At 32.3% G+C, this 24011-nt stretch overlaps 2 protein-coding genes across 3 annotated transcripts; both read left to right on the top strand.

Annotated features, from left to right (window-relative positions):
- The first annotated feature begins 112 nt into the window (after positions 1 to 112).
- On the top strand, positions 113 to 10901 carry LOC140988033 (uncharacterized). Of its 2 annotated transcripts, none has more exons than XM_073456881.1 (10): positions 113 to 281; positions 388 to 542; positions 1607 to 1891; positions 2140 to 2269; positions 3240 to 3347; positions 3469 to 3571; positions 3645 to 3770; positions 7464 to 7657; positions 8124 to 8248; positions 10576 to 10901. In XM_073456881.1, the coding sequence occupies exons 1-9, from the start codon at positions 229 to 231 to the stop codon at positions 8212 to 8214; spliced, it is 1245 nt and encodes a 414-aa protein (XP_073312982.1). In that variant the 5' UTR covers positions 113 to 228; the 3' UTR covers positions 8215 to 8248; positions 10576 to 10901. The 2 variants fall into 2 exon arrangements, with proteins under 2 accessions (XP_073312982.1, XP_073312983.1); XM_073456882.1 differs by having other exon boundaries at positions 10555 to 10901.
- A 3292-nt stretch (positions 10902 to 14193) lies between these two features.
- LOC140988863 (annexin-like protein RJ4) lies at positions 14194 to 16849 on the top strand. Its single transcript, XM_073457938.1, has 6 exons — positions 14194 to 14350; positions 14938 to 15083; positions 15624 to 15845; positions 15950 to 16162; positions 16283 to 16372; positions 16500 to 16849. The coding sequence occupies exons 1-6, from the start codon at positions 14278 to 14280 to the stop codon at positions 16698 to 16700; spliced, it is 945 nt and encodes a 314-aa protein (XP_073314039.1). The 5' UTR covers positions 14194 to 14277; the 3' UTR covers positions 16701 to 16849.
- Positions 16850 to 24011: the final 7162 nt, after the last annotated feature.

Raw genomic sequence — 24011 nt, 5'->3', positions numbered from 1 at the left:
TGTTTTTATTCTAATTATAATAATAATAATTGAATGCATAAATCATTATTTATTATTATATTTATATTTATTCTTCTATTTCACTGTCAGAATATTTATTTATCTAATCTAAGCTTCTAAAACGATGAATATTTCACACTATCAAAAACCCTAACTCAGTGAGCTATATTTTCGATTCGTTAATCTGGAAATCTGGTTCCATTTCCCGCTCTTTTCCTACAGAAAATAATGCCCGACATTCATTCGCTCGTGAATGAATTCATTGTCAAGCTCAAGAAACGGTAAAGATTTGTCCCCTCGGCAAAGTTATAGGCTATGTGATTTCATTTGATATAATTTACTTGTTTTGTTTATGTTTTGTGGTGTGCTTGTTGCGATTAACCGCAGAAAAGTTGAAGGTTCGAAAGCATGTGCAAAATTAACTGCGGAATTGCTCCGTTCATTCATATCACAGCAGAGACTGCCGCAACGTAACGAGTCTGGGGCTCTCATTGAGGCCGTGAAATCGGTCGGGGAGCAACTTATTGCTGCCAATCCTGTAGGTATGTAAATTACTACTTAGAGTTGGTTTTATTGGACAAGGTGTTAATGTTTCTTTGTTTTTTATTAGTTTTATTTATTAAATGATGCTTGTGTCTATAATTATGATGCTCAGTAATATAAAAACTAAGTAAAGCTTATAGTTTGGTATTGGTTTTACTCGACATTGATATGAAATAGAAAGACTTTTTTTTTTTTTTTTGTTAATTTTCAAGGCACCTGTACATGTACCGTTCAGCTATAACGAAGCATAATCTGTAACTGTTATAGAAGTGTGTTGGTTAGTCCCAATATATAGTACATTTTACCCTCTCAGTCACTTAGCGATGTCTATATTTCTTTAAAAACGTAATGGAATGTTTGCCAGCTTCCGATTAATTCCTACGACAAAGACTTGATGAAATTGTGAAAGTTTGGATAAGTTGAGACATGGAGAAAAAGAACGAAGGAAAAAGGATTCTATCCTTTTTTCTTGTTATAGAGAATAGTACTCTTTCCAAATCCAACATTGAATTTATTCGCAATAATTATTGATGAACTTGCCATCATTATCTAGTTGATAGTATTCCTAGCTGTGAGAGCCTGTACTCTGGAGGCTGGAGGGGAAGGCAAGTCTTTTTTGATTATATTTTTGGTGGATTATTTACTTTAGGATGTATTCGTAACAGCGAGGCACAAATAGTTTCTTGATGTAAACCTCTTGCAATGTTCTTGATTCATTTGTTTCAGTCACATACAAAAGCAATGAGTTGGTTCTAATTTTAATTTAACATTATTCCTGTCTAAATACCGATGAAGGATTATTTATCAGGTAGCTGCAACATATTTGGACTTAACCATTACGAGGGTTTTCCAATACATATATGAGATGAACAAAGATTTTACAACTTAATCAATCTTGAAAAACCTATCATACAAACTTTTTTACCAAAGATTGTAAAGGAAACCATTTATTGTTTGTGAATTACTTGAAAGTTGCATTTATTTTCGCGTTTAAAGCAATTTCTTTTCCTCTCAAGTGTTTTATGTTGAAGATCTTGATGGTTCTGGATTATACTGATTTCAGAGTTAGCTGTTGGCAATGTTGTACGGCGTGTTCTACATATTATACGCGAGGAAAATCTTTCTCTAACTACTGCTGCTGTCGGCGGGTTAAGTTTGTCAGCTGAAAGCGATGATGAAGATGATGTGCATGATGATTATCCAGCACTTTCAGCTACCATGGTAGCTGCTGCTGCAAGAAGTGCTCTAAGGCCACCTTCACTGCAGACTCTGCTCGAGGATGTGCCCAATGCAATTGCTGTGCCTTATACATATTCTTCTGGCGGTGATTCTGAAGGAAAAAGCAAATGTATATCTATCTCCTCTCTTATTATATGGTTTTCATTATCAGATACGTGCCATGATACATTGTTGTTAACGAAATTTTATTGTGATAATAAGATTTGGCCATTAGTGTTTCCATCAAAATGTTTTTAATAATGGTCTGAAAGGAATTCTAATCTTTCTGTTGGACATAAGATGATACTGCAGCAGCATAATTTTTGTATCAAATACCTTTGTTGCCAGAGTTGATCAGTATTGTCCTCTTTCTTTCAGCGGCTGATAAAAATTCAGTGACTCGGAAGCTCAAGCATAATGTTATCGAGGCAGTCAATGAACTCATTCAAGAAATTTCCACTTGCCATGAACAGATTGCTGAACAAGCAGTGGAACATATACATCAAAAGTATGTTCCTTAAATCATTTTAAAGGAGTAGTTTATGTCACTTTGTACTTTCTTGTTTTTTTCAATCGTAAAGGACTTCCGTAATCATCTCATGCTATTAAAGTGTCTGTTTAATTATATATGGTTTATAATGCCTTATGGTCCCACAACATTTCCATAAAATGAAACATCTACGCAAGTAGTGTGAAATAAATTTTGCATAGGTAGCTTCCATATGTCATACTTAATTGATAGTGGTCTCTACCTATACTTTTTTGTAAGTGATTCATGTGTGTGACATACCATGGAAAATTGGTTTTGGTTTCTTTACTGGTGGTGTAGACTGTTTATTAATCATTTAAGGACAAGAAATCGGGTTTTAGTGATCTAATGTATGTATGGGCATTGGATAAGATGGTTGTTTCTCTTATGTAATATTGTGGGCTTTGAGTTCATCCATGGTAAACTTTGGTGCGTCATTTCTTTCTATTAAAATGTAATACGAAGTACTTGACTTAACCATATAAAGTTCTCAGGATCTGTTATTTATTTACCCCTTAAGAACCAAAATTTTTAATCTAAACTGTTATTCAATATCATGAAATATGAAATGTTGATAGTGCATTTTTTAAAATGAGAAACAGTGGCATCCCAGCTCTTACTACTACTTACCAATGCTAGATTGTGGCATTTAGTTTTCCTCTCAATCTCTTTTTGCTTGTTCCTCTCCATGATTTCCTTTTCAATTTCTTATTAAACATGGAATGCTGAATTTAGGAGTGTAAATCCTATCTTCAGCCCAGTTTTAACCTTTTATAAGAGATTATGATTGTTGCAATTCATGTCGAACTGTCAACCATAAACTGGCTGGCAATTGTCTGCCCATTTGCTTTGGCCCCTAATATTCTTGTTTTTTACCTTTTTATCGTAGAAACTATGATTAGTTAATTTGAACAAACATTTATGTTTTTTTGCTTTTATCATGTTTCAGTGAGGTGATCATGACTCTAGGAAGTTCAAGGACAGTAACGGAGTTCCTGTGTGCTGCAAAAGAGAAAAAGAGGTCATTCCGTGTTTTTGTTGCAGAGGGTGCTCCGAGGTTAAATATGAATATCTCCCATTATGTGACTCATGTCAAAAGTAGTTCGGTTTTAGGCTGTCAGTCGATTCATTTTTCCCTTTCCCAATGCCAATTTTTCTCACATATATTTTTATTTCAGATATCAGGGACACACTCTTGCAAAAGAACTGGCTACAAGAGGGCTACAAACTACAGTTATTACTGATTCTGCTGTTTTTGCTATGATTTCTCGAGTCAACATGGTGTGTTACAGTTTCAGCAAGAGAGTTTATAGTTACTTCATTCTGCTTTTGCTTCAAGTTTCTTCATTTGCAGGTTATAGTTGGAGCACATGCTGTCATGGCCAATGGTGGGATTATAGCTCCTGTGGGGTTGAATATGTTGGCCCTAGCTGCTCAAAGGCATGCCATGCCTTTTGTTGTGCTTGCTGGGATTCACAAGGTATAGTGTTGCAAAGCCTATCTTCTGAATACTCTGATTTATTTGTTTGAATTTATTTCAGTCTACTTTATTTGTTAATGTTACGTGTCATATGAGAGGCTTCCTTGTTTAGATTTCAATCCATAACTCTCTCCAAGCTTCCAAATTACTAACACATTGAGTAATTTAAACAGAAGATTGACCTCCTTTGCTTTGTAATTTCTTATGAATTTGTAACGAATTTTCATGATAATCTCAGGTGGAGCTGTGGCTTTATCGTAGAGAGTTTAGAAATCGGTCTTTGCAATCCACATTGTCAACTTCTATCATGCAAATATAAGATTTACCCATGATTGATTGTTTGTGAATAGAAACATCTTACCCAATGTTAGTAAACTTTGTTCTAAATGCAAGGGTTTACTATTAGAAATATGTGCACACACACAAGATATGCTTATATTTCGTGGCCCACAATACTTTTGGCCAATTCGACACTGGATTTAGATTCAATGCATTGACTCACACAGAGGCAAGGAAAACATCTTGTATTAAATGTAAAGCTGGGTCAGATATCATTTAGATTTGAGAATGTGTGGTTGAATCGTAAAAGTTTTAAATCAGCAATATCATCTTGGTGGAGCAATATGGATGTGAGGGGTACAACTTTGAGGAAACTTTGGTATAAAAAGTGATCTTATGAAATGGAATAAAGAGGTTTTTGGAGATGTAGGTATGAGATATGTGGTGTTAGAAAATAAAATTCGACAGTTGGATGAGCAAGCTAATGAGGATTGGTGGACAAATGAGTTAGTAGAGAGATGAGAGAAGCTAAATGTGCACCAGAAGAGCTTATGTGACGTAGGATTAAGATGGATAATCAAAAGACGAAAGTTAAGTGGTTGAGATAAGGGGATCAAAACACAAAATTCTGTCATTCTTTGCTAAATCATCGTAGAAGCAAATCATCTATTAATAAATTGGAATTGGTTGATGGATTGGTAACCTTAGATGGTGTGCAGATCGAGTCTACCATAGTAAAATTCTTCAGTAATTTATATATTAAATATGATGTGCGAAGTTGTTGCATAGGAGTGGAATGGTGCTCTATTGATGGTGAGCTTGGATTATAATTAGAGATACCTTTTTCTGAGGATGAGATTAAAAGAGCAGTATTCGAGAGTGACGAATCAAAGGCTCAACCCAGATGGTTTTACAATGGAATTTTATCAGCAATGTTGGGATACTGTAAAAAGAGATCTGCTGAAGGCTTTTAAAGAATTCTTTGAGGAGATGTTATAAATGATATTACCAATGAGACATATATGTTTGATCTCGAAGAAACAAGATGATGTTAAGGTAAAAGATTTCAGGCTTATCAGTTTGACAACCAGCTTATATAAGATTATTGCTAAAGTCTTGTCAGTAAGATTGAAGAAGGTTTTAAACAACACAATAATAGAGACTCAATTTTCTTTTATCGAAGTGAGAAATTTGAGATTGTTGTCTTGTAGCTAATGAAGTGGTGGAGTGTAGATGTAAAAAAAGGATTTAAAGTTGATTTTGAGAAGTCATATGATAACGTCGATTGGAGCTATTTGGATTTTGTTCCACCAAAAAAAGGTTTGGAGAGAGATGGAGAACATGGATTAAGGGAAGCTTTTCGATTGTTTCATTCTCAGTCCTTATCAATGGTAGACCAAGGGGTAAATTTAAGGGTGATAAAAGTTTAAGACAAGGTGATCCGCTTTCCCGTTTCCTATGTAATCTGGTAGCAGACATGTTGGGTAGATTGATTGATAAGGCCAAGGCAATGAATCTTATCCAGGTATTGCAAGTAGGTGGATAGAAAGTACAGATTTCACACATCCAATTTGCGGATGATACTTTGTTCTTTGTCAATAATTATTGCCATGTGCGTTTTCTGGTGGAGATATCGAACTCATTATGTCAAACGTCAGGACTAAAGATCAATCTGGAAAAGAGCATTGTAGGGCCTTAATTGTGTAGAAGGAGATGTTGAAGGGTTAGCCACAGAGATTGGATGTGGAAGGGAGAATTGTCCCATCAGATATTTAGGGGTACCACTAGGTTGTCATATGGTTGTGTGGGATCAAGTAAACCAAAAGAAAAAAAAGGTTTAGGTATTGGAAACATTTGTCTAAGGAATAGGGCATTTCTGGGAAAATGGTGGTGGAGGTGTTCTGCTGAGGAGGAACCGCTTTGAAAGAAGGATATTGTGAGCAAATACGGGTTACAAGATAATGGTCGAGACGCAGGGTTAGACAAATATGGTACATTTAGAAGTCATTGGAAGTTTGTTTCGAGAATTTATCCGGCTTTTCACCAGTTTGTGAGGCAGTGGCTAGAGGGAGTAATAAGGTCTGATTTTGGGAGGATAGGTGGTGGGGCTAATTTTTTTAAGGATCTTTTTCCTATTTTATTTCAGTTATATTCGGTTCATAATAAACCCATTTCTCACTGTGCTCTCCAAGCCGGTTCATAATAAACCCCATTTCTCATTTTACCCAGGTGGAGGATTTTTCCTCCTTTTCTTTATCTTGTGAGTTGGGGCTTACGTTTACAGAAAGCTGAGGACGAGGAAGTGGATGAGTTGAGCTCTTTGTTAGGATCTTTAGAGAGGGTCATATTGGTTGAGGAGTTGATGATATTAGAGTTTGGGATGGGGATCCTTCAGGTGTTTTCTCAGTTAAATCTTTCTATGAGTCTTTCTTTCCGATCAATGGGTTTACTTTATTTCCACTCTTTCATGTCATTTGGAAAGTTCTAATCCCACCAAATATTCAAGTCTTCTTGTAGATCTCGGTGCTGGGTAAGCTGCCTACTTGTGAAATGATGCAGAAGAAGTGACCTTTGTGTGTTCTGTGTCTGAATTGGTGTGTGATGTGTCAGAATGAGGTGGAGTCTCAGGATTATCTACTTATTCATTGTTCCTTCACGAGTTGTCTTTGGTTTAGAGCTTTGGAAGACATGAGTTTGCTTTGAGTAGCTCCAAGATCTTTGCACGAGCTATTTTCAGCAGATATTGGACGCGACCTTGGTAGAAGGGGTATAATTATTTGGAAAGTAATACTTCATTGTATTTGTTGGTCTATATGAATAGAACTGAATAGACTGATTTCTGACAGTTTAGAAGAGTCGATTGAAGAGTGTTGAGACGAGATTAAGATTCGGGCATATAGCTGGATTGGGAAGCACATAGAGATTAAGAACTTTTCGGTTTCTTACTTAGTTAAATTGGAGTTATATATGTTGTTGATTTGAGCGGAACTTTTGTCTTTTTTATTTCTTTCTATGCGATCACTTGTTTGTTGTTTGTATTTATTGCTTTCCATCAATGAATATATTATAGTTTCTTATAAAAAAAAATAAAGAGAAGAAATTAAATATAGAACAAAATATAGAAGCAACTGTAGCAAATTGGAGGGATTGCAAGGTGTAAAATTTTGGGATGATTTTTGGGATGTCGGCTCTGACACATTTCATTTATACAGTGCAGCATAATATTTATATTGATTAACATTTATATTATTATTAGGCCATTGGCTTTAAATATACATGAAAAGTGAGGAAGTACCTTGAAAGGCTCATACTGTTCTAGTTCCATCTATTAGAATTCTTTTATCCAAATGCAAAACAATGTACTAAGTATTTCAGGATGCACTTGCTTCATCATTGTTTTTTTATTGACTACAGCTGTGTCCGCTATACCCTCATAAACCAGAGGTCCTACTGAATGAGTTAAAGTCTCCATCCGAGCTTCTGGACTTTGGAGAATTTTCGGATTGTTTGGATTTTGGGAGTGGCACCGGTTCACCTCTACTTCACGTTGTCAATCCTGCATTTGATTACGTGCCACCAAATCTTGTTAGCTTATTTATAACAGATATGTAAGTTCATCTTATTTGATATTCTGTACTGGGAGAAACTAGCATACCAATTAAATCGTAAAGAGTTGCTAATTGAAATAAGAAACTAATTAGTGGTAATGATTGAGATTTAAATTATGTAAACATGGTGATTTTGATGGCTTAGCTTAGGACGGATGGATTCTTTGTTAATGGAGAGTGGCGATGGCAGAACTTGGCCACACAATTAACTTACTTTATCTTTTATACTTGGAGGCATGGAAAGCATGTGCTCCGTTGTCTGCTAAGGGTTGTGAATATAACTGTGCTGGATGCAGTAGATAGAGTATGGCAAGTCTTCAATAGAGCTCCACTAAATACTTACCTAAAATCACTTTAAGAATGGATTTCATAAATACAGTGTGGTGAAATTGATACAGTATAAATTCATGCGTCCTTTGTAAAGTTTTTGTTACTGCGTGTTCTTATTTATGCTTGTTTTTCACAGTGGTGGGCACAACCCTTCATACATGCACCAGCTCATGGCTGAATATTACTCTGTTGATGATTTAGTTGTGCGAGGGAAATCAGCTTCTTGAAGTCTTTTGATCTCCTTGTTTTGAGAACTTGTTGGTAAGTCTTTATTCTATTTTAATTATGTCAAACACAGAATTATTCAAGCTATGGAATAAAAAAGATGAAAATTATCTAGTGTAGCAACAAGTATATCATAATTGTATAGAAATTGTTCTATTGTGACAATTTGATGACAAATCAGTACTAAACAAATTTTCCAAATTTATCGCCCTTGGCTTGCAAATGTACTAGTTTAGTTGGCCTTTCCAAGTGCCTAGTGGAAAACATCGGATGCCTTGGGGGTATACTTTTTGTATGCGCATATGCACAGTGATGGAGCCACTTTGGACTTATGTTTCTCTCTAATTTGGGATCCCGTGTGTAGATTGCTATTATATATTATTTTTGTAGGCTAAAATAATTTCCAAGGGTCATTAAATTGATTTAGATAGTATCTCAAAAAAAAAACCATAGATGGTACAATAATATTATTGAGTTAATATGTTTTTCTGTAATCGATCATATGAGTTATTTACAATATAAATAAGACCTCAAAGTTTCATATAACCATCGACAGAATTGTCAGAAAATCTAAAATGTTATTACAAGTCAAATCAAAGTAGAATCACATTACATGTTTAAATTTTTCCTTAATTGCAGTTGAGAATGTGCTTAGTTTATAACTTTATATTTACTCCTATATCTTTCTTTCATTCTATTATAGATACTGTAATTATGATACATAGAAAAGATTTGAAGAAGTCAACAGCTTCGAATAATTGTGTGGATTTTTGGATTCGTTGCATTGAAAAAACAATTTCATGTCTTATAAATCATCGAACAGTTTGTTTTTGCAAGATAGATTACCTCCTGTAATTTTTCATATGTAACCATTTTTTTATTTTTGAGAAATATTAATTTATTTTTCCCATGCTTGTGTTTGTGTCCTGGCTCTACCCCTGCATCCATACTCTCTCTGCGAGCAAGCTTGATCATGCATACCGGCTAGTTTTAGCATGAAGTTTTTTGAGTATCCTGAAGACACCATTGTCTATTTATTTCATGTTTCTATTGATTCAAGTCAATGGTGGCATGATCTTAAACCCTTTGTTTTGTGTTTTCTGTTGAAAACATGAAGGGAACCACATATAGGGAAGGATTAGGTGTTCTAGCAAAATAAATGGATATGCTTATGCAGACTTTTGGGTTTGATTTAGTTAGATCTTCTTATGGGCTTCCTGCAATGGCACTATGTTTGGATAGAGGACGAAACATACTTAGGTGATTGGTGTAAGCAAAGACCTATGGGAGTCGTGGGACAACAGCTGGATGAAACTACGGGCTGGTGATATCGAAAACAGTGATCGGGAGGATCTTTCCATAAGGGTTTTATAAGTTGCTCTTTTTGTGTGGATCTGTTCAACAAGTATTTAATGATCATAAGAACAAAAATCATTTACTTTTAGTGTGATGGTTTTTTTGTAAGGAATGGGCTCTTTAATACTGTTTTAGCATGTCAATAACGAACTACTAGAATGCTTCAGACCAAAAATTGCAGCAAGGAAAGGAGATAAGAGAGAGGAATAAAAAAGATGAGAACGAATAATGTAGTGGGCAGGGTTGAAGAAATCCTCGCAAGAAATGTTAACTCTCGAAAATTTTAGGCTCCTTTTTGGGTGGATGATTCTGCTCTAACTGAGAAGGTAATAAACGTGTTTACCTTTTAGGCTTCTTGTACTTGGAAAGGATTGAGTCCAGCTACTGAATCACTTATATTGAATTAATTATTTACCGTAACTGGAGATGCATTCCCTCAATTTTGGAACTTGAAGAAGTTTAAATCTTCTGAAAGCACCTAGATGCTTGTGAAAAATTTCTTATTTCTTCTCCTAGAGCTCTACCTTCTACCCTTGCTTCTTGATCAAAGTGATTTTTGGTATCATGCTTTTAACATCAACATTAACAGCTTATTCCATGATGTCATTGTACTCTATATATGTTGGACCCTGTCCAATGAGGTATAAACATAGATCGATGGTTAGGTCTAATTAGAAACCCAGGCGGGAGGCTGGATTAAACAAGCCGTTGTAGGCTCTAATAAACAGACTGAATTTACTGGTTGAATTATGTGACATGGTGGTGGTCCTTGTCTTATTCCTCTCTCGTTTTCTCTATATTCCGAAACTATCAGGATGTCAATGGACCGAGGTCAGCATTTTTGGGATAATGGAAATTCTTCTCAGTGAATAACTTACTATCTATTTTAAAGTTTTTGGCATATTGCTAATCCTCCGGCTCCCACTGATGCTAAAAATTTTCGCATTTTAAATTTTTATACAATATGGATAAAGCCTATTATTTAGTTGCTTGTTTCCCTCTGCCAGGGTCACCCAGATGTTAGTGAACTTGAAACGACAATTTTGTATTCAATTTGGTGCGTGGAAGAAACAAGATTGAGCTTGAGGTATTGGCTAGTCTTTGGAAACAGCTAATATGTGGAGCAAGAGTACAGACTGTAGAGGAAAGAACCGATGGTAGATGGTATATTTGGGTTATGTTTTGTCTGGTACGAAGTGAATGGTGAGATCAATTGTTAAAAATTAGCTGGGTCTAATCCTTTTAAGTAAAGGAGCCTTTCTTGTATGACGGTCGTGTCAAGAATTGTACGAACACATTAAACTTGTGGAATTTTTACAGCATTTTGCTTACAGGAACCGTGCGTACTGTCTCTCACTGAAAGGGGATGTATAGCTTGTGGGAGTTGTGTTTGCCGTGTTTTTTATAGCAGTGAAACTCGAATTTGTTTGAGTTCTCTTTTAAGAATGGTAGAGTTGATTAATTAATAATGTCTAGCGTTCGGGCAGGGTGGATTATTTATTAAATGCAAATTTCTTTGTCGAGCCACTTTTTTTTTCTTTTGTGTGGTAGAACTCGTTAGGGAGAAGACGAGGAAATGGTTTTAAACTCGCATTGGAAATCATGTTCTATTGTAAACCAACTGTTGAAGTCTGTTTAGTTCAAAAGTTGAGAAAAATCTACTGTTTGGGTCCGTTTTGTATGTAGATGAGATAATTGAATGATTAATAAGATTGATATGTTGTTGATAAAAGAAAGATGTGTAATATATTGATGATATTATTATGTTTGGTGTGATTTTTAAAAGTGAGATAAATTAATAATTATTTAATTTCTGACCAAAATATCCACGTTTAAAAAATAAAATTACTTCTTTTACACAAATAAAGTTCTGTTTGTAATGCACGTATGTTCAGAAATATTTTGTTCAAAAGCATACAATGTTAGAACAAACAATAATATAAGCTATTTGAAGCTATGAGACTGTTACCAACTAGAATATAAATAAAATATTTTTATAAGGAAATGTTTTCCCGAAAATTCCACAGAAGTTTCCCAATGGAAAAATGTTGAGGGCATTTAGCTATTGTTTCATTGAGTTGTGTCAACCTGGACATTATTTTGTTGATAATATTTAGTTATAAATTTATAAAATATGTTGAAAGATCTATATATATTCTATACAACATAACATGATTCTATGAAATTATGATATAGAATAATGATTCGCAGAGAAAAAAAGTAATAAGAAAAATGATTATTCCAACTGGTTAATACACCTTTTGTACCTCCTTCAATCCTGGTTCACATTCAAGTGCCGATGATATAACATCAGGAGTAGTTGCAGTGGTAACAACTGCATATCCAACGGGTTTCATTCGCAAGTACAACCTGTTTTAAGGATCTGTTTTAAGGACGTTGTATTTCGTACAAGCCTTGATTTGGTTTATTTTAAGATTTTTTCTATTGTTTTTCTTCACCATACTTTTCGTTGATTTTCTTAGTGAAAAGCTTTCTGTAGTATACCATTCGATATATTGTGTAACAGATATAACATCAGGAGTAGTTGCAGTGGTAACAACTGCATGTGAGAGATGATCCAATGGGTTTGATTCGCACTGAAGAATGCACCCGTCAATGATTAGCCTCCCACTCCTATGAAGCAGGCAAGTTGAACGCGGCAAAGTTGCCATTGTATATATAATGGGTTTCTAAGTTTTCGTGGTCAGATAAAGCCCCTTCTAAAGAAATAAAATATACATTTAGATTTATAAATTTTAAACATATTTAAATATATTTTTGTTGTTTTAAAGAATCAAAATCGTGATTTCAATTTTATCTTTTATATCAATGTTTGTATAGTGTTTCATGTTAATCAAGATGACTTTCAAAGTCACCTAATAATCGTGTCACTTGAAATACATTTTACTTTTTATTACTAATATATAAATAAGTAAATTATGAAATTAAGATTTGACGTTAACAATAAAGTTATAATCAAAATCAAATCCACTTATTTTGAAACATCTCCCCAAATGCAACCAAAGTGTTGTCTACATGTTATTGCCGCATATGCGTTGAGTGTGACTAAAAATGATCATATAATCGATGAGTATGTCTCTTGTGAGACGGTCTCACAAATCTTTATCTGTGAGACAGGTCAACCCTACCGATATTCACAATAATAAGTAATACCCTTAGCATAAAAGGTAATACTTTTTCATAAATGACCCAAATAAGAGATCCGTCTCACTACACATGAGACCGCCTCACACAAGTTTTTGCCATAATCGATAGGCACCATTTTAAAAAAAATTCTCCTTTTATATATAGTAAAGTAATATATTAATTTAATTAATTATTTACTTGTAATAATAATTCAAAATATACATGAAAACATCACACTCATGATATGTGTGTGTAAAATCTATGTATGTAACTCACATTTATAATTTCAATAATATCCCTAGGACATGTTTGGATTAAGATATTTGAAGTCATAAATTTCAAATCTATTTGATTTTTTAGCTGAATTTACGGTTAGTGGATTTCAAATTCACTCATTTGTTAATTAATGTAGATGTAATACCGTAAGTAATTAGTTTAAAATACACCAAAAATCAAATATTGATGTCATATCAAATTCATTTCACTAATGAAATGCATATCTTCAAATAAAATCCTTCTACAGATACTATTATTTGTTTTTATCTTTTAAACACCAACGGCAACATCAATGTCATATTATTATTTTTTTAAATAAATGAAAGCTATGAGGACGTAAATATACTTTATTTTATAAATCCTTTCTTCCTTTTAGGATCGATGGTGGATTTAACTAATTAGAATTGTCTTGTTTTTATCGTCGATTGAGAATAAATGTTTGTGATCCAAGAATTTATTTTATTAATCTCGAATTCTTTGTGTTTTGTGCATCAATCGATAAATTACCTTTTTTAATAAAGTGTATATATAAATATGTATGTATAGATATATTAAAACACAAGTTTAAATTATCTTCGGATATTTGAATGAGTTTTTTGTTTTAAATATAAGGGGTCTTTTATTATTATTATAAGGTACACAAATTAAGATTTAGTACCCTTATACTCAGGGACGGAGCCACAAAATGGAGGTTGGGAGGACAAAATGAATTAAAAATTATAGAGGGCAAAAACAAATATTAAGAGGGAATATGAAAAAATATAATTAATTTTAGACCCATAATCAATGAAATTAAAAAATTGAGGAGAGACATCGTCGCACCCAATCGAGAATACCATTTAGTTGACCTACACCCCTTGGCCCCCTGCTTATGTCGTTTATTTAAATGCAAAAACTTGTGTGAGATAGTCTTACGGGTCGTATTTTGTGAGACATGTCTTTTATTTGGGTCATCCATAAAAAAATATTACTTTTTATGTTAAGAGTATTACTTTTTATTGTGAATATCGGTAGAGTCGACCTGTCTCACAGATAAAGATTCATGAGACCGTCTCATAAGATACCTATTCTTATTTAAATCTACTTTAATAACATTCAAACCACGTACGTACATGTAACTTGCCAATTAATATTTCAAAAATCAAAATTAATAAATTCAAAGGCGTTACAGCCAACATTCAATGTAGCGAATCAACAGTAGTATAAATTCAACGAAATATTGCAGGGAAAAGGGCACATAGTATCGATTGCAACTAAGGATTTTATTAATTAAGAAGTAAAAATATATGGCTACCTTAATTTTCCCTGATCAACCTTGTCCTGTTGCAGATGCTGAAGCTCTTAGAAAAGCTTGCCAAGGTAATGGATCGAATATCATTGTTTTTCTCTTCTCAATTGTTTTAATTCTATTCATCTGTAATCCTACAAATCTAAAGTATTGGTTTGGCCATCTATGTATGAAATTTTAAGGTTTCTATTAAAAAAAAGTTCATTAATTAATAATTATTTCTTTATGGGTGATGATCTTTTTTTTTCCTTATTTGAGAGAGGGTTTTTGGATAAAAATTGTGAATAAGTAGTATAGATTAGCTCAAGAATATACTTTTATATATATATATATATAAACCGTGTCCATCTCTGTGTCCACCACTGAGGTAACACTCATCCTATGCTTCATCACGTCTAAAAGGTGACTAGCTACAATCTCAGCGATGAGCATATAAAAGTGGACACGGTCGGTGTACATTATATAATACCCGCATATTGCATGCATATACGGATAACTAATACTTGTGTATATATATGTATAATGTGGGGATTGCATGCCCTGTTAAAAGTCACATTCATAATGCATGCCTTAAAAAGGAGAGCAAAACCATAATCTAAAATCAATTATATTTTGGATGTATTAAAAAATTCACACATATGCCCAAATCATTTGACAGGGTGGGGAACCGATGAGAAAGCAATAATTTCAATTCTGGGACATAGAAATGAGACCCAAAGAAAACTGATAAGACAAGCCTACGAGGATTTGTACCACGAGGATCTCGTCAAAACCCTAGAATCTGAGCTTTCTGGCGATTTTGAGGTACTTAATCTTTTCTGCATTTTGAACATCCATTTTGTTCTAAATAATGTTTAATCGAACTGGATAAATTTATGAAGTATGCGATTGGATTTCGATTTTAACCGAATTTGTTATTTTTGGTTTTTTTTTTCTTTCTATATTTTATTTTTTTCAAGTGAAAAGTTGCACATCTTTAGATGGATTAAGTTGATATTGTTTCTTCAGAAATTAGATAATAATAAATATTTTATACAAAAATTGAACACATCTTGCTCTTGAATGATGATTGTGATTAAGTACGGTTTGATTTTACTGTTCAATCTTTCGTTTTACGCCAGAAAAAAATTACATATATGAAAACTTATTGTAATCTCTAAACCACAAATCAAACCTGACGTTTCAGTTTCCGTTTTAAACCCAGATTTTTTCCAATTTGATGATCATGATATCAGATTGGTTGATCGGTTTTTAGTCCCTAGTTAGTAATTCAAAACATTTATTTAGTTTTTACTGATTTTATATAATAATGTAATAATGATTGAATATTTATATATGTTTTAGAAAGCTGTATATAGATGGATATTGGATCCACAAGATCGTGATGCTGTATTATTACATGCTGCCATCAAGAAATCACTGGTCCTTGACTACCGTGTGATTGTCGAAATCGCATGCATTCGATCACCCGAAGAGCTTTTAGCTATCAAACGAGCCTACCGAATTCGCTTCAAGCATTCCTTGGAGGAAGACTTGGCGCAACACACTACTGCCCACATTCGTCAGGTAGACATAACTATTGATTTAGTGTCAAGATTTCGAGGGGAGATTGTGAATTTCACTTCACTAATATTGTTTTTTTTCCAATTTTTTTTCTTCTTTTTTGGTAGTTTTTGGTTGGTTTGGTGAGTATATATAGGTACAATGGTGATGAAATCAATGAAAGGCTAGCAAATTCTGAGGCTCAAATTCTCCAAAATGCTATCAAGGAGAAGGCATTTCACGATGAAGAAGTTGTGAGAATCATAACCACAAGAAGTAAAAATCAGGTTTTGGCAACTCTAAATCAATTCAAAGATGATCATGGTTCTTCAATAACTAAGGTAAAAACATGCGACGAATTAACTTCATATTCAATTACATTACATATAAAAAAAAATTAAATTTACATTAAATTTGCAAATATAATGTTATATTTTTCCGTATATATTTTAATGTTTTAGCTTTTGAGAGACGACCCATCCAGCGATTTCTTGTCTGCATTACGTACAGCAATTCGGTGCATTAGTGATCATCAAAAGTACTATGAAAAGGTAAATAATTCATAATTCACAACTGACTTTTCACTTATATTTAGTTTCAGGTATACATCAATTTATGTTTGAATTATAAATACATATGATCAAGATTTGAAGATATGATCAAATATTATAACTTTAGGTAATTCGGAAAGCGTTAAACACAGTCGGGACGGATGAGGAGTCGCTCAGTCGAGTTGTAGTCACATCGGCTGAGAAAGATTTGAAGGAGATAAAGGATCTTTTTCATAAGAGAAATAGTGTAACTCTTGAGCATGCAGTGGCAAAGGATACTTCTGGGGACTACAAAGCATTCATTCTCGCTTTGCTAGGAAATGATTAGCATTTTTTTAGTCACAATATCTTGAAAACTATTCATGATCACTTTGAACTCTTGTTTATGATTCAGGCATTATCGATGTTTTGTTTTGATCCAAAAGACTTGGTCTATGTTTACTTTTGTTATGATCCTAAGATTTGGACTTAAATAGATATTTGGTTCCAATTTAATTACTCAGAGCAGAAATATTTCTTTTATCCTAATTTCAGAAAATTAGTGTTTCTTTCGCGCTTTTAAATTATATATATACACACACGTTCGTCTCGAATTTCAGGGAAAATGATTTTTTTTGGTCCCCTTACTTGTACAATTTTAGGTTTTGGTATACAAATTTCTAATTTTCGATTATTTTGGTTGATAACATGGCAAGACAATAATTTTCAATGTTACGCCAGTACTTTTCGATGTCATGTCAGTATTTTTTAGTGTCACATCAACATTTTTGGCACTGCATAAGCCATTAGAGAAAATTAACGATAAATTAAAAATTAGTGTACCAAAACCAAAATTTAAAAATTTATTAGTAAAATTCAAAATTTAACAAGTTAGTGGGTAAAAAAAACTATTTTCCTCGAATTTTATATAAAGTTTAGAACTTTAAAAGCAAGTAAAAAAATGTACTCACCAATAGTAGCTAATGTTCTTTGAGATATTTGAATGCGAATTTTACTTGAAAATCCTGGAAAAATGAGTTTTTTCTACCCAGATTACCTTATCCAGAAATACGGTAAATCCTGTTAGGAAATCACAAAGGGTGCTTCAACGGAATTTCTTTGACTTTATTTGAAGATCTTGGTAAAACCACATGAATTAATATCAGAAAATGATATTGAACCATTGGACCTTAACTTAACGCATATTATTTTTAGATGTTATTTTTTAATTGATTTAATTTTTTAGATTAGTTTGTCAAGAAATTATCGAATTAAAGATTTTGGAGATAATGAGATAATTGGAGGATATATTTTGTTGAATATATTTTTAATTGTTGAATATATTATGATGATAGAAATATTATCTTGATTGATACTAGAAGAGTTTATCTATCTTGGAAATAATGAAATTCTCTATATGTTAAGAGTTCATAATCATTTTTAAGATTGCCGACGATGACCATAGGCGCCAAGGGAGGCCGAGAGATTTCATTGCTAAATCTTTCTAAGGAGATTTCGTGCAGTGCAATCATAGGCAATGCCTATATAATTCTGAGAAAGTATCAGACAGAGTGCACGACTTTTGGTGGAGAAAAACGCATACTGATCATTTTGTGTCGCAACATCTGTTATGACAAAATTTAAACAACGCCGCTTTATCATTATGTTTTGAGAGTTTTTCTATTGCTGGTGGTGCACAAGAGTTCATTGATTGATGATTCATTCCTCGAGAGAGGGAGATGACATTATCGAGAGAGAACAATCCGCATATTATGGAAGAGAGTTAAAGTTGGTGGATATTAAAGACGAGTGGTACTTGTCAAGTGAAGTCTACTGAATGTGTTCATCATAGAGGTGTCATTACAAAAGAGGGGGTATTTTATTTGAATAAGTCCTTGTATGATTGTAACTGCTTATATTTAGTGGATTTGCTTGATAGCTTGGCGTGGTTCGGTGTATTTAGGTCAATTAGACCGAACCACGTTAAAATTGTATGTGTGCTTATTTTTGCTTTCGGTTTTACATTTATTAATTAGCTTAATCATTACAACTAAGCAAAATAGGAGAAACTCGAATCAAAAATGGTATCAGACCAGATTAATTATTTTTATGATGTTGATCCTAGAGTTCGGTTTTTGATCCCGGAGTTCGGTTTTGAATGCAATTATATGATGCATGATGGAGCATGCACAAAGACATTACGAGTACATTTGAAGAAATGGTGATAATATGTGAATCTAGCAAGAAATTCGCATAGTTGACATTCAGGCGAGCATTGTATCCATCTCCAAGATGGGTGGGGGAAGCAAATAATTGAAAGTCTTTCGGTTTTATTTTTTTTTTATCTTTATTTGATTTTTGTCAAAAGAGATAGTTATATTTTTGTGAATTTTCTTGGATATTGTTTTTATGATTCTTAAAAAATAAGCCAAAAAAGGAGATAGTTAAATGTTATTTTTTAATTGGCTTAATTTTTTTAGATTAGTTTGTCAAGAAAATATTGATTTGAAGATTTTTGCAGATAACAAGATAATTGAAGAAGATATTTTGTTGAATACATATTTTTATTGTTGAAGATATATGGAAATAGAAAGATATTATCATAATTGACACGAAAAGATAATATTAAAGAGTTTGAAATAATTTATCTATCTTGGATATAATGGAGTTATCTATATATTAGAGTTTTTATGCAATTTGAAAATTGCCGAGGTTGGCCATGTTCGCCAAGGGAGGCCAAGATCTTTCATTGCTAAATCTTTAGGAGGAGATTTCGTGTAGTACAAGTATAGGCAACGCCTATATAATTATGAGAAATTATCAGATGGAGTGCATGATTTTTGGAGGAGAAAAACTTATAGTGATCATTTTGAGTCGTGACATCTACTACAATAAGATTCAAACAACGCCACTCTGTCATTATGTTTAGAGAACATTTCTATTGTTGGTGGTGCACAAACTTTCATTGATTGATGTTCATTCATCGGGCAAGGAATGTGACATTCTCGGGAGAGAACGATCCGCATGTTATCGAAAGGAGTTCGAGTTGACGAATGTTGAAGAATAGTGGTTTTCATCAAGTGAAGCCTACTTAGTGTGTTCGTCATAGGTACGTCATTAGAAAATATGTAGTCTTTTATTTGAAAGTCCTTGTACGATTGTAATTGCTTATATTTAGTGAACTAACTTGAACGTCAATTATCTTTGTTCTTAATTTTTTCTTACAGCTTAATTTTACATATATTAATTGGTCTAATCATGAAAAATAAGCAAAATAAGATAAACCGGATCAACAAGTGATATAAAAGTGAGTTCATTATTTTTAGAGTAGGTCTCATGAATCTTTATCTGTGATACGGGTCAACCCTGCCGATATTCACAATAAAAAATAATACTCTTATCATAAAAAATAATATTTTTTCATGGTTGACCCAAATAAGAGATTCGTCTCACAAAATACGACCCGTCAAACCGTCTCACACAAATTTTTGCCATGTTGACCTTGGAGTTTGATTTTGAATAAAATTATATACATGGAGTCATCCTAATGCCACTGTACTAAGCCGTTGCAGCAATAAGTATGCCACTTCTAATTCTGATTTCTGCATTAAATCGACTTAAATATTTTAGGCACATGTGAATCATTTTCTAGTCTTCTCGTCGTCGGTGTTCTATATGTAATCTGCTAAATAGCTGGCAATTAAATTTAATGCTTTTTTTTCTTAAAATAAAAAATAAACAATTCAAATGATTTTTACTGCACAAAAAAATTGGTTTAAAATATTAAATTCATATAAATCATGTAAGACTCATTTTTTTAAAAAAAAAAAAAATCTTGTAGGCCTCCGCTTAACTCTATGTTGGGAGCAAAAACTTGTTACCACACATTGAAAATGCTAAAATGCAATGGAAATCATTTCTTTCAACTTAAATTTTGATCTTGAAACAATTTTCTAAAGTTATATATTTTAGAGAATATAGAAAACCAAAGCGGGAAAAAACATAATTAAAACTTTTTTTTTTTATTAACAAACATCATTATTGAAAATAAGTGGTAAGATATAAGATCAAAGGCAAGTCATAATCAAAATAATGGAGTTTATGAGAAAGAAATGACCCCTCACATTTATTTTCTTCATTTCTACAAACTGAAGGGAAAGTGTTGGAGATCAAGAACAAAATATCAATATGGTAGGAAGAATCATTAAATACTATTTAATGAGTTAGTTGGAGGACGATTACTATTTTTCACGTTTATTTTTAATTTTCAAATTTTATATTTCGAGTTTTATTTTGGAGTCGTGATCAATCCACAAAACTAGCATATGAAATAATTTAAGGTTTAGAAAAGCGTCGTCGATGTAGTAAGAATTTCCTTCATAAACTACATATATTATGGTTTTATGTTTATTAATGATCAACATTTTCTTCATTCATATACATTTTCGATTCGGTCGGTTTAAACGGTTGTTTGCCGGTTTCGATTTCGAGTTTTGGTAATTTTGGTTTTTTGGGTTGGTTACGATCATTTTACAAAGAATATATATACACTATTTATGTGTATATAATTGTTTCTTTACAAAAAACAAATTGAAGAATTAAATAATGATATTGGTGTCACACATTACAAATATAATTAAATCATGTGAGGATTTATAAGATTTTAATCACAACTTTAAATAAAAGCGTGGGTGAATAAGATGACAAAATCTTCTGGTCCACTAGTCCACTTGTTACTTTTATTAGTGGTCACACAAGTCTTGTATGAACCAATTATTAAAAATTAAAAGCTCAAATAATTGTATATAAAAAAAAATACAACATTTTATTTATATCTATTTTAAAAAAATAAATAATAAATAATTTTAACCGACAAATGTTTTTTCTTTGATTCGTTATATTTTGTTTATACATAATGTTTATAGCATTTGATTTTTAATAATTAGTATAAACGGAACTTGTTTGATCAAAACGTAACAAAATTTGAAACACCATGTAGAACAAATGATTTAATCTCGAGTGACATGGCGTTTGGAACAATTAGCTTAGACTCGTCTCTTGGACATAAGATCTCTACGACATAAGTTATATTAAAATGTAGTATTTATATCGACATATCATTCTAGTGGAAAAATAGAATTTTTTAATTCTATAAAAAATTCTTATGTTGAAAGTAGATAAAGACTCAAACTAATACTCACAAATGAAATTGGATTGATCTTTATAAAAAGCACCGATATTTCAAAGCTAACATTTTACTTTTCTCAGCTTTTGGATAGATATTTTCTCCAAGCTCGTTACCTAATTCCTCTTGTTCCAAGTTCTGTTTCTATTTTCTAGAGACAAATTTTTAATTCAAATTTGATTTGAGTATTGTTCTAATCATATTTAAATAGTTATTAAAACTTTTAATCTTTTATATCATAATGGTCTCATCCGTCAGATTAGTTGGTTTCCCTCCCTGGGTTCGATCTCTTTCTCCGCATGCGTTGTAATAAAGAAAAACTTTCATTTTTAGTCATTATGACGATCACATGTCATTTCAATTTTGAGTTTGCACAGTAGCTTTCTCCCTTAAACGGACTCTATTACGATACGAGCTCTGGTTAGGTGATTAATTTTTATGTTGAAATGACAGTTCAGTGATAGTGTCGGTAATTTTGAATGGCTTCCTTCAATTATTTGTACTCGATCGAGAAGAACTTTATGGGCGTGGCATGCATCGTTACCACTAGAAATTGAAATAATTCAACTTTAGTGACTTTAGAGAAATTTTTATTCGCTTGTCTATTTTATTTCTGGCTAAAATATGTGAACCTTAGGTTAAAAGAATTAATGAAAATTAATATGGTAATAAAATTATTTTAGAAGTAAATTTAATGATCATATACTCGTATAAGTATAATCATGAACAAAATGGCAAAATACTGATCAGGACCAATGACTAAGCGACAATATATATATATAACATAAATGCTGCACCTGCCCAAAATATTTAAGACAAATATTCGATTTAGCAAATTGGTGAGGTGGTTAGGTCGCAAAATTTATAGTACTGTTTTCATAACCTAAATTATTTTTTTGAAACACATAAATTTGTGTGAGATGGTCTCACGAGTCATTTTTTGTGAGATTGATTTTTTATTTTGATCATCATGAAAAAATATTATTTTTTATTTCAAATGTATTACTTATTAATGTAAACATGACTGGTTTGACATGTCTTACGGATAAAGATATGTGAGAGCGTCTCAGTAGAGACTTACTATTTTTGAAAAAAAATTATTTTTAGTCAGATGTGTTTTACCTATTTTCATTATTGATCATTGTCAAATTTCAATACTAGTCATATATTTATCAATTTTTTTTATAATTTTAGTTTTTTTTTTTCATTTGTACTGTTGATATGATATTGTATACTTCCACGACAACCATCAGCGCTATATCGTTGTCACGTTGGAAAAACCTAAAATTGTATAAAAAAAACAAAACACAAAGATAACATATTAATACTAAAATTTGATAATATGAATTATCAAAATCGTACATAGATAAATATATACAACACAAAAAACAAATTTCCCTTTTTTTAAATAAAAAATCCATATTATTTGAAATATTTTGGATGTGGATTTCAGAATATTACCAACACAAGATTTATATATTTCTATCTTATATGTATATGAATGGATCTCATAATATTACGAACACAAGTTTGATCTATTTCCATCCCTGTTGCGTACCCTGGACGGCCAGCCGGGAAATAAATGTGCATACCTATTATTTGTCCTTGTGCATATATATATATAGACTCGTACAACTAAATGTATTGACAAAGGGTGTAAGCAACAATTATTTTAATTTGTAGGATTCTAGAATGCATTGTCTTTGGAATTCACAATAAAAAATTTTTGTTTAGGTATTTCAAATTCTATATTTCATTACACAAAAATATTTTCAAACCACATTATTTCAAGTAAATAATAGATTTTCAAATCATTTTTCTTTTTTGTGAAAAATTGGGATATGTTGTGAAAAAAGTAAAAATTTACGGTAAAAAAGTAAAAATCTCAAACTCTCAAAATTATCACACTACACACTTTATAATATTTTTCTCTCAACTCAATTGTGTTTTTCTTCACAAATGAGAGATCTATTTATAGAAAATTTTTACAAATAATCCAAAAATAAAATACATCATTACCTACATCATCACACACTAATTTTCAATATTCAACACCTAATTTTACCTAATTTTCAACATTCAACATTCACATTTTCAACACAAATATTTAACACATTTTTAAATAATTTTTCAACACTCCCCCTTGTGATGATGATCATAATGATTGTATACATTACGTGTTTTTATACTGCCTCGTTAAAAACCTTACTAGGAAAAACCCATTGGGATAAAAACCATAGTAAGGGAAAAAGAGTGCAGTCACGTAAACTCCCCCTCATGTTGACACGAACAATTCTTCACAAATTTCGTAGATTGCGCATCCCAATATTATATATGTGCTTTCTGAATATTGTCGTAGGAAGTGCCTTTGTGAAGAGATCTGATGAGTTTTCACTTGATTGAATGTGACGAACATCAATACATTTATTCTTCTCAAGCTCCTTGGTGAATGCGAAGAACTTAGGAGGAATATGT

Source organism: Primulina huaijiensis, chromosome 11 (genome assembly GCF_012295235.1).
Source record: "Primulina huaijiensis isolate GDHJ02 chromosome 11, ASM1229523v2, whole genome shotgun sequence".
NCBI classification, from domain to species: Eukaryota; Viridiplantae; Streptophyta; class Magnoliopsida; order Lamiales; family Gesneriaceae; genus Primulina; species Primulina huaijiensis.
Note: the sequence above shows the minus strand (reverse complement) of the source record. Positions and strands in the feature narration are given on the sequence as shown.